General features: G+C 49.9%; 2 protein-coding genes across 5 annotated transcripts in view; one reads left to right on the top strand and one right to left on the bottom strand.

The window, feature by feature from the left end:
- The window catches only part of LOC142663557 (mitogen-activated protein kinase 8), a 35,910-nt gene extending 27,032 nt beyond the window's left edge, over positions 1–8,878 (bottom strand). The window contains exons 1-5 of one of the 4 annotated variants that reach the window (XM_075842303.1): positions 8,641–8,878; positions 4,564–4,744; positions 2,860–2,989; positions 746–804; positions 492–630 (exon numbers count right to left, since the gene is read on the bottom strand). In XM_075842303.1, the coding sequence (XP_075698418.1) occupies positions 492–630; positions 746–804; positions 2,860–2,989; positions 4,564–4,685 (450 nt within the window). In that variant the 5' untranslated portion in view covers positions 4,686–4,744; positions 8,641–8,878. The remainder of the gene's footprint in view (positions 1–491; positions 631–745; positions 805–2,859; positions 2,990–4,563; positions 4,745–8,640) is intronic. The other 3 variants (XM_075842301.1, XM_075842299.1, XM_075842302.1) reach the window with 3 other exon arrangements.
- The window catches only part of FTSJ3 (FtsJ RNA 2'-O-methyltransferase 3), a 319,479-nt gene that overhangs the window by 160,264 nt on the left and 147,621 nt on the right, over positions 1–11,594 (top strand). The window lies entirely within an intron of this gene.

Genomic DNA, 11,594 nt, shown 5'->3' with positions numbered 1-11,594 from the left:
TACGGGTGACACCGGACCCATATTTACGGGCACGGGTTCGTAAATACTGGTGCAAAACGGGTGGAATACGTGTGACACCGGACCCATATTTACGCCAGTATTTACGGGTGGGAAAAAATACGGTCGTGTGCATGAGGCCTTAGATGGGGAAATAAGTAGCGGGCTTACAGGCCGAGCCTGCTCCATACTCAACGTGTGTCGGCTGTAAGTCACTGCAGCTGCCGGGATCAGAGATAAGCTATGATCCCGGGCGTTTATCAACTTGGACGCCGAAGTCAGTAGTGAACGCAGCATCTAAGCTCCGGCAGGGTGAGTAACATGGGAAGCGGACAATAACCCGTGATTTATATGGGGTGGATGGGAAGAGTTAATGTGCATTGACCAGTTACGCTGGACACCACGGTTTCTACCTCTTCATTAGAAGTTCTGGTGACCATGCCATAGGCACAAGAGAATTCTGGGAGAATAGACATCAAACTGGCCGGACTCACCCGGTGGATGATGCCCGCAGAATGTAAGTGCTTAATGCCACAGAGCATCTGGTAAAGCAGGTAGGACATGCGCTCGTGATCCAATTCCATCTGTATAACTTGGCACAAATTGGCATCCATAAGTTCCATCACGATGTACCTGAGGGGGAGTAATCATTCACAATACAACATGGTCAATGAAAAAAGGACATCGCCCCATAACCAGGTAGTCAAACAGTTAAGTAACGAGACGTTATCCGGCAGAGACGACTTACAAGTCCTGGAATTCCTCCAACGATTTCTGTGGTGTGAAGACGTTTAAAAGTCCAATTATCTGGAACCCAAAAAAATATATATAAATAATGGAGCGAACGAAAAAAATATTCTGGACTAGAAAACACACGGAAGTTTATACAGTAGACAAAGAAAAACAGACCCCACGAACCAAGAACCTGGTGATATAGGATAATGCCCCCGCCCTCCGTGGTCTAGGGTGAGGCCCCCCCCCTCGTCCTCCGTGGTCTAGGGTGAGGCCCCCCCCCTCGTCCTCCGTGGTCTAGGGTGAGGCCCCCCCCTCGTCCTCCGTGGTCTAGGGTGAGGCCCCCCCCTCGTCCTCCGTGGTCTAGGGTGAGGCCCCCCCCCTCGTCCTCCGTGGTCTAGGGTGAGGCCCCCCCCCTCGTCCTCCGTGGTCTAGGGTGAGGCCCCCCCCCTCGTCCTCCGTGGTCTAGGGTGAGGCCCCCCCCTCGTCCTCCGTGGTCTAGGGTGAGGCCCCCCCCCCTCGTCCTCCGTGGTCTAGGGTGAGGCCCCCCCCTCGTCCTCCGTGGTCTAGGGTGAGGCCCCCCCCCTCGTCCTCCGTGGTCTAGGGTGAGGCCCCCCCCTCGTCCTCCGTGGTCTAGGGTGAGGCCCCCCCCTCGTCCTCCGTGGTCTAGGGTGAGGCCCCCCCCCTCGTCCACCGTGGTCTAGGGTGAGGCCCCCCCCCGTCCACCGTGGTCTAGGGTGAGGCCCCCCCGTCCACCGTGGTCTAGGGTGAGGCCCCCCCGTCCACCGTGGTCTAGGGTGAGGCCCCCCCGTCCACCGTGGTCTAGGGTGAGGCCCCCCCGTCCACCGTGGTCTAGGGTGAGGGCCCCCCGTCCACCGTGGTCTAGGGTGAGGCCCCCCCGTCCACCGTGGTCTAGGGTGAGGCCCCCCCGTCCACTGTGGTCTAGGGTGAGGCCCCCCGTCCACCGTGGTCTAGGGTGAGGCCCCCCCGTCCACCGTGGTCTAGGGTGAGGCCCCCCCCGTCCACCGTGGTCTAGGGTGAGGCCCCCCCCGTCCACCGTGGTCTAGGGTGAGGCCCCCCCGTCCACCGTGGTCTAGGGTGAGGCCCCCCCGTCCACCGTGGTCTAGGGTGAGGCCCCCCCGTCCACCGTGGTCTAGGGTGAGGCCCCCCCGTCCACCGTGGTCTAGGGTGAGGCCCCCCCGTCCTCCGTGGTCTAGGGTGAGGCCCCCCCCGTCCTCCGTGGTCTAGGGTGAGGCCCCCCCGTCCTCCGTGGTCTAGGGTGAGGCCCCCCCGTCCTCCGTGGTCTAGGGTGAGGCCCCCCCGTCCTCCGTGGTCTAGGGTGAGGCCCCCCCGTCCTCCGTGGTCTAGGGTGAGGCCCCCCGTCCTCCGTGGTCTAGGGTGAGGCCCCCCGTCCTCCGTGGTCTAGGGTGAGGCCCCCCGTCCTCAGTGGTCTAGGGTGAGGCCCCCGTCCTCAGTGGTCTAGGGTGAGGCCCCCGTCCTCAGTGGTCTAGGGTGAGGCCCCCGTCCTCAGTGGTCTAGGGTGAGGCCCCCGTCCTCAGTGGTCTAGGGTGAGGCCCCCGTCCTCAGTGGTCTAGGGTGAGGCCCCCCGTCCTCAGTGGTCTAGGGTGAGGCCCCCCGTCCTCAGTGGTCTAGGGTGAGGCCCCCCGTCCTCAGTGGTCTAGGGTGAGGCCCCCGTCCTCAGTGGTCTAGGGTGAGGCCCCCCGTCCTCAGTGGTCTAGGGTGAGGCCCCCCGTCCTCAGTGGTCTAGGGTGAGGCCCCCCGTCCTCAGTGGTCTAGGGTGAGGCCCCCGTCCTCAGTGGTCTAGGGTGAGGCCCCCATCCTCAGTGGTCTAGGGTGAGGCCCCCATCCTCAGTGGTCTAGGGTGAGGCCCCCATCCTCTAGAAGAAAAGTGCTTATGAACAATCCGGGTCTACTGCTGCCAGGCCCACAAGAAGCACACGCTATATAACACTGGTCTTATAATCCGTAAAATACGGTCAGTAAACAATTTATTGCCATGGTTAGAATTAAAAAAAAAACAACCCCCCCCCCAAAAAAAAGAAAACTAAAAAAAACAACAAGTCATAGAGGACTCTCTTGAAAACCCTTGCACCTGCTCTATAGACTCACGTTCTTATGATTGACGCATTTCATGAGCACCAGCTCCCGGTAGGCCCTCTTCGCATGTGTTTGGTTCTGGAAGGGCCGGCTGAGCTTTTTGATTGCAACATGACGATCAAGAACAGCATCATAAGCAGCACTAAAGGAAGAACATAAAACACCATTACAACCACTCCGTGTAACAGGAGGGGATTCAGCACAAGGTACAGAGGAGAATGTTGGAAGGTGATCATTATCCAAATACACTTCTATGGGAAGAAGCAATCATAAGACCGAGCGTGCAAGCCATAAGATATCTGATTCCCCCAACAAACTACAGACGTCTGTGGGACCAAGGCTCTTATATGGTCTGCTTTCAGGCTGCAGTAAAGACAGCAGGAAGCAGTCCTAAACGTCTATTACACAATAGCACACAGAGCAATGGTTCCCATTTTTTCCATGAGAGAAAACCACAGCGCCATCTTGATTATAGAGATCAGTGGGAGGGGTTTCAGCATCCAGACACCCGCCAAAAGAAAGGTCGTCACTTTTATTTTAAGAAGCACCATCATTTTGGGCGTTAAAAAATAAAAACAATACATATAGTCCTTGTAGGTCTAGTGTGAAGGACAATGTTGACCAAAGTGCCAAGAGTCTCTTCCCAACCAACGTGCCAAACAGTGCGCCTAGTGTTATCTGCCAGCCACATGGCTTTGACCCAGCATTAAGTAATATTCCTGCCATCATTGGCGCACTGTAGTGCCAGCAGCTGCTGGGAGTAAAAATGTGGATTGTCCTTGGAAACAGACAGTGGAGACTACGCTGTCACACGTGACCAGACAGCTTGGGCCCCATTTACGTCACGTTTAGGCCTACATCGGGAATACATAGTTTGTGTCGCCAATACTGGCTCTGGGAAAACTCCTGAAGTCACTGTCAATATATGGACAGTGACATCAGGAGATGTTACAGAGGCGGACTCCCCAGGCAGAGCAGCTACTAGCGCTCTGCCCGGGGACTCTGCTGTGCTCTTGACGTCACTGTCCACGTATGTATAGTGACGTCAGTAGCTTTGCAACTTTGGAGTCCCCAGCCAGCGACAGCAGCACTCTGGCTGGGAATTCAATCTCTGGAGAAGCCCCTTACATCACTGCCCATATATGGACAGTGATGTCAGGAGCTCTTCCGAGGTATAGGCTCTCATGGTAAAAACCGTATACCATGTGGTATACTTTTTTTGTGGGATCCCTCAGGATTGAATAGCGTACTCTACTATACCGACGTATGCCAGCCCAATAGAGACCAAAAGTACACTCTTGTGGTCTCGATCGGGATAATGGAGTCTTATGAACACATTTATCACGTATGTTGGGAGCTTTCCCAAGGTACATGATAAACATAGGGCAATAATGTTAGGCGAATGGGGCCTTGGCTCTGCCAAGTATCGGGCATGTTGGTGGCTTATCCCTCTCTCCATATGGCAGTAATACGCTACATACATTAAGACAGGAGTACTTGGCCGTCAGCCAACAGTAGCTCCAAAAATGAACTGCTCTGTAGCGGCAGAAGACTTCTCTACATTACAGGGGTCAGTCATCATGGCAGCTTCCCTTTACCACACCATTTCGCTATCTCCTTCTCCCAGATGAACTAGCATAGAATTGTTTTCCAGTTAACATACACAGATAAAGAAAAAAAAAGAAAAAATGGACATAAAGTAGCTTGCTTCCTCACCAGACTATTCCTTGTGCTCCAGACCCGATAGGCTTCAGATTTTGGTAGCGCTTCAGAACCGTAAATGTGGAGTCTCCTATTTCAAAGACTGAGAAGTTGCTGTCACGCTTGCCTCGGCTCATGGTTGCACAAGCTTTTACCCCTGAGGCTTCATCCAAACTGTGTAATGATCGGTTAAAAGCTACCAGAGAAGAGAAAAAAACACCACATTTAGAAGCGGTCATGTGTGGTAGTGACTAGCAGGTACAGGACATTTCATAGTAACACTTCATTCACTGATCTGAAACTAGTTCAATGTGATTCTGTAACTGGGCATAGAACGTTGCCACCATGTTGGAATTCTAGAGTAGAGACTTCTGGTCACCCGGTCACACACCTACACAAAATGATACACAGATACGGAGAACAGAGGAGCAGACCGACACGTGTTCGTCAATTTAGAGTATGTTTCTTGACAGATTAGTATACAAAGGTTTGGGGCAAACATTACCGACATGACAGCCCACTCTGGAAGCTAGGACAGGAAAAGGAATACCCACAGGTTGTGTACGGGTATTGCTGCTCAGCCCCATTCACTTCATCGGAGTTGAGCAGCGATACCAGACAACCCACGGACAGGTGCGCTGTGTTTTTGTTTTGTTAATTCTTGACAACCCCTTTAAGAAACAAATAAGCAAAATAAGTAGGACCTATCCGGCTTAATAAGTTCTAAAAACAGGGTTATCTTCTTGAGAGGAAACCCTGTAATTCTTCAGGACTGGTAAATGGGTGATGAATTCCAGGACGTATCCTCCATGACTGCGCCACCGACCAGCCGCTTTAAGCGAGAAGTAGTGACCAGTCTATTTCAGTTTTAATTGATCGTCGCATTTCAGAAGACATATCTTTCTTTTCTATATATTTTCCGTAGACATGGCCGTGTGAGGACTTGTTTTTTGTGGAAATAGTATTTTGTGTGTGTGTGTGTGTGGTGGGGGGGGGGGGGGGGGAGGGGGAGGGGTGATAAAAAAAAATTAAAATCTGCTGTTCTTTTGAGTCTCACGGGTTACGGTGTGGTGTAAACAACTTTATTCTGCGGGTCGCTACGACGATACCAAATTGACATCGTTTTTACTTTTTGCACAATAAAAACTTTCAAAAGGAGTGGTTTGTGTCCGCGGGTCTAAGAGCCGTACAATCCTTATTATTCGCCCAATCTAGCGTTATGAGGGCTGTTTTTTTGCGGGACGACCTGTGCTTTTCAATTTGACCCATTTTGGGGTACATACATCTGATTTTTTTGATCTCCATAGGCAACGGCAGGGGTCCTGATGGCGTGACCGAGGAGCCTCCTCCCTCTGAAGCCATTTGGAAGCTGAGGGCGCTATTGACAGCGGGGGCCAGCCCTTACAGCAGGAGACTGGCGGTGTTCAGACTGTGGCGTAAGTACCTTTAATGACCACCGTGTAGAGGGGCGTGGGCGGTCATTAAGGACGTAGACAATTTTTTGGCATTCAGGACATTTTTCTTTGATCTCCCATAACTTTGTTTTTCTGCAGGCCGAGTTGTATTATTGAATAACCATATTTTGGGGTACATATATCTTAGTATCTAACAGACAGAGGGAGACAGAGACCCCCCTCATCATTCGTGGGGCTGGAATTCCTTCTATTTGGCTGCATACAATAGCCTACTCGAGGGATTTCATCATTTAGATTTTTTTTACAATGGACACCTATGGGCAACGTGTGCCTATACATCAGACATTGCGCCATAGGAATAGATTTATCTCTTATTAAACTTTATTTACCTAACATTATTATTGCCGGTCCGTAAAAAAACAGGTAACCGGTACCGATTAGTCACAGCCTGACAGGCATCTACATATGGCAGCTACGGGCGTCTCTCAGGCCTCCGGCTGCCATATTTAACAGTGAGCACTTAGATGATGTGATCGCCAGTGAGTGATTACCGATCCCGGCCATTGCATCAGCAGGCCGGCTGTCCATCACCGCTGTCCTCCCAACAGGTGGTGCTGCGGGAACAGCTTTTGTGCCCATGTCACCACTATGCCACCGGTCCTAAACTGCGATCCTGCACCATAAAGTCAGGCTCGCGGCTTCTCTTTCAAAAATGAAATCTGTCAGAAAACAGGAAGCCGAGACGCCAGTGTGAACAGAGCCCAACAGTACAACAGGCACAGGCTGGTCTCCGATTCCAGGGCTAGGAGAGTCCATCCCAAGAAACACACGCAGCAGGTGGACGAAAGAAAAGGTCTTACATTTCCTGTTCCGAAGACGTCTTGGATTTGCTGGATGGACGAGACTCTGGCAGAATTGGTAGACCTGCTCGTTCATACCGGCCAGTGCAATAAAGTTTTTTTCTACTGAATTGACCCAAAATTTGAAGACATTCCGAGTTGGAAGGAAGACGATATCTCAGAACTTCTGGGCCAAGAAGTAAAGGTTCGATTCTCTAAAAGGACCCCCTGATTTCTGGAATGGGTCTTCTCACTTTTTCCATAACCAACTAGACTTCTACATGATTATTATCTGGACCTTTCCTGCGATTGCCTTGCAGATCCATCATCAGCCCAAACTCTGCTATACTGGGGTGTCTTCTACAGGGTGGACAGGCCAGGAAGGGTCCCTCTCCCTATGCGGACATTGGACGACACGTCAGTGTAGGATGACCAGTGGCGCTAAAATGGTTCTGAATTTTGAAACCCCTTTAAGGCCTCCATTACGAATCACACGACGGTAGGGCGGATGGACCTGTGACAAGCCGGACATCAGTATGCACAATGCCAAGCGTCTGCTGGAGTGGTGTAAAGCACACGTAGTGGTAGCATGTTCTCTGGCCTGCGGTAACAGTTTAATGAAGGACGTAGGATGGTCCCAGGCGGGGGTCAACCGTTTCTGCCGAGCTCCTTCGCTCCAGTGAAAGGAATTCTTATTACGGCTTTCAAGTTCTTAGGCCCTACATACGTCCAGCCGCGTGAAAGCCCCGCGCTCACCTCCGAAACAGATACAATTCTCATTTGCTCGACCAAGGGTAAGAAAAACCTAGCAGCAGAACATGTAATAAAGTCACATCAGTCACCTGTTAAATCCTCCTGCCGCTCCAGCGCCGCTCCTCATGGGGTCTCCAACAAGTCTTTGGGGCAGATATACGAAGACTATAAAACAATAATCGGTGCTTACCTCACCGCTCCTCTTCGGGTCATGCAAGGTCCTGGCCGGCATCAGTACGTTTAGAAGCCACGACTGGCACTTAGAGCCTGAAAGTAGTCTGATGGGGGGGGTGGAGTACGGCAGAGTGAAATCTACGCCAATTAGGAACTGGTGTCAATTCTAATAAATCTGTTGGCCCACAGCGGCCCCGCCTCCTTTCTGGAAGCCATTACCTTCTTTTTGAAAAGGGGCAAGTGTGGCGTAAAAGACCCAGTAGTCACTCCGTGCAACTGAAATTGTGACTTTTGACCCTTTTTTGCAACTTTACTGCATAGGACTTGTGTCTGATCGTTAGTCGCCGCCGCCCCCCCCCCCCCTCCTCCTGGCGGCACGACCGCAGCGACGAGAAGTGTCAATGTCCATAGACAAGAAACTGTCCTATAGCAACCAATCAGAGCTCGGCTTTTAATTTTTCCAGAGCAGTTTATAAAATGAAAGCTGCGTTCTGATTGGTTGCTCCAGTTCAGGCCGGATGAAATGTATCCTATGGGGAACAAGGTCGTTGCCTCGTTTGGTTAGCAACAGTCACCTTAGCAACCAATCAGGCAGCATCAGAAAAACGGGTGTTTTATGCCAACCGACTAGGGGGGGGAATTCTGCCCCAATTTTTTGGTGTTTACCCCTAATAAAACATTGTACCGGCGAGTCACATGACCAGGCCGCAGTCACATGACCATGGACGGTTTATATTAATAAGGTCACAATCCTATAATCCACCAATTTCCCATCTCTCCATGAAGGGTTAATAAGGCCACGCCTCACCCGGGGGGGGCACACAGTGATACACCCCGACATGTGACGTCGCGTCCCCGGTATACAGGACATGTTATTGTCAGCAGTCCATTGTGCTGTAGTGACACCTCACCTGCCTCTGGCGCCCCACAGGGCGGCTCCACCACGGTCAGTCAGTCTACACGGCGGCTTCACTGTGTTCTCCGCGCGACGGCTCCTGTCACTCGTTCTGCCCCGTCATCTCCGCTCGGTCTCTCCGGTTCATAGCTCTCCCGGTGCTTCGGTCTTGGAGGAGAATTCGTGACGTAACCGGAAGTCTGCGCACACGCCCAGTGCGCCTGCTGCGTCCCCGCTGCGTCACTGGTCACGTGCAGCGCTTTGTGTCGCCCCAGCAACGGCGGCCTACATGTCCCTTTTGAAGCCTGCGGCTTCCACTTCTCGCATAGCTGATATGGAAACAGCTTGTACCGGGAGACTTTAACCCCTTAATGACCCCTTCAATCCGCAGCCATCTTTTATTTGGGCTTTTTCCTCCCCATCTTTTTATTTTCCCGTCTCTATAGCCGTAGAAGTGCTTCATTTTTGCGGGACGAGTTGTCGTTTTTCACGGCACCATTTATTCTTCCATATAATGTTCTGGAAAACTGGAAAGAATTTTTTTTGCGGGATGGAATGGGGAAAAAACGGATTCCTCCATTGTTTTTTGGGTTTTGTTTTTACGGCGTTCGCTGTGCAGTCAAAACGCCGGCTTATTTTATTCTGCGGGTCAATACGATTACGGCGAGACTAAATTTATATTGTTTTTTAAAATATTTTACTACTTTTTACAAAAATGTTATGTGGCACGCCATATTGTGACAGCCATAACTTGTTTTATTTTCTCGTCGATGAGCGGTGTGAGGGCTCATTGTCTGCGGGGCGCGCGGTGCTATTTTGGGGTACATGAGACTCATTCATTGCTTTTTATTCCATTTTGTGTGGAGACGGGGACCAAAAGTCAGCGATTCTGGCGTTATAAAATTCCAGTTATGTAAAAACAATGTATTTACATAGTGTGTGACGTCAGAAGTTTTGATGGGTGGGGGTCCGAGCACTGAGACCCCCACCCATCGCTGAAATGAAGCGGCAGACAGCTTTTTCTGCTTTGTTTCTTCGGAAATCCAGGTAAGCTGCTCAGAAAGAAAGCGGAACGTCGCTCACTCGAGCACTTCTGCCTCTTCGTTTTAGCGATCGGTGGGGGTCCCAGTGCTCGGACCCCCACCGTTTAAAACTTCTGATATGTCACATCCTTTTTTTTAAAGTTTAGTTACCCTTTAACCCCTGGCCACTTTTGACCTTCCTGACCAATCAGTGACCAATCAGCGTCCTGCACTCCTCTCCATTCATTTACACTGCACATAGCAATATAGTTCTATCACTATGTCCAGCCACATACACTAACATTACTGCAGTGTCCTGACAATGAATATACATCACTGCCAGCCTGGACGTCATGTGTATTCACAATCCTGACACTTCTTTTCTGTGAGATTTACAGCAAGGCAAGCGTAATGTCGCGAGATTACGATGTAACCTGTCATTTCAAACGAGATTACGCTTGCCTTGCTGGAATCTCACAGAAAAGATTCAGAAGTGTCAGGATTGTGAATACACATGACGTCCAGGCTGGTAGTGATGTATATTCATTGTCAGGACACTTGTGTATGTGGCTGCACATAGTGATAGAACTATATCGCTATGTGCAGTGTAAATGAATGGGGAGAAGTGCATGATGCTGATTGGTCAGCGTCATACACTCCTCTGTACAACGCCCACTTGGTCTAAAGTAAAACACGCCCACTTGGGCATTAAGCAACTCATTAGCATAAAGTTAAAATCGCTCATAAAGTGGTTTAAAATAGATAGTTTTTCTAAATAAAAAGCATTACTGTCACCTACATTATAGCGCCGATCCCCTTATATAGGAGACAGGGCAGTTATAATGTGGTGACAGCCTCTTTATTACTAGGACCACTGTTATCTACATTACAGCACCGATCACATCATATAGGAGACAGGGCACTTATAATGTGGTGACAGCCTCTTTATTACTAGGACCACTGTTATCTACATTATAGCGCCGATCTCCTTATATAGGAGACAGGGCAGTTATAATGTGATGACAGCCTCTATTACTAGGACCACTGTTATCTACATTACAGCACCGATCACATTATATAGGAGACAGGGCACTTATAATGTGGTGACAGCCTCTTTATTACTAGGACCACTGTTATCTACATTCTAGCGCCGATCTCCTTATAAAGGAGACAGGACATTTTTTTATGTGGTGACAGCCTCTATTACTAGGACCACTGTTATCTACATTATAGCGCTGATCCACTTATATAGGAGACAGGACACTTATAATGTGGTGACAGCCTCTTTATTACTAGGACCACTGTTATCTACATTATAGCGCCGATCTCCTTATATAGGAGACAGGGCACTTATAATCTGGTGACAGCCTCTTTATTACTAGGACCACTGTTATCTACATTATAGCGCCGATCTCCTTATATAGGAGACAGGACACTTATAATGTGGTGACAGCCTCTTTATTACTAGGACCACTGTTATCTACATTCTAGCGCCGATCTCCTTATATAGGAGACAGGACATTTTTTTATGTGGTGACAGCCTCTATTACTAGGACCACTGTTATCTACATTATAGCGCCGATCCCCTTATATAGGAGACAGGACACTTATAATGTGGTGACAGCCTCTTTATTACTAGGACCACTGTTATCTACATTATAGCGCCGATCTCCTTATATAGGAGACAGGACATTTTTAATGTGGTGACAGCCTCTATTACTAGGACCACTGTTATCTACATTATAGCGCCGATCCCCTTATATAGGAGACAGGACACTTATAATGTGGTGACAGCCTCTTTATTACTAGGGCCACTGTTATCTACATTATAGCGCTGATCACCTTATATAGGAGACAGGACTCTTATAATGTGGTGACAGCCTCTTTATTACTAGGACCACTGTTATCTACATTACAGTGCTGATCACATCATGTACAAGATAGTGCA

This window comes from Rhinoderma darwinii, chromosome 11 (assembly GCF_050947455.1).
Source record: "Rhinoderma darwinii isolate aRhiDar2 chromosome 11, aRhiDar2.hap1, whole genome shotgun sequence".
NCBI lineage: Eukaryota > Metazoa > Chordata > Amphibia > Anura > Rhinodermatidae > Rhinoderma > Rhinoderma darwinii.
The sequence above is the reverse complement of the archived record's forward strand: the minus strand, read 5'-3'. Positions and strand labels throughout refer to the sequence as shown.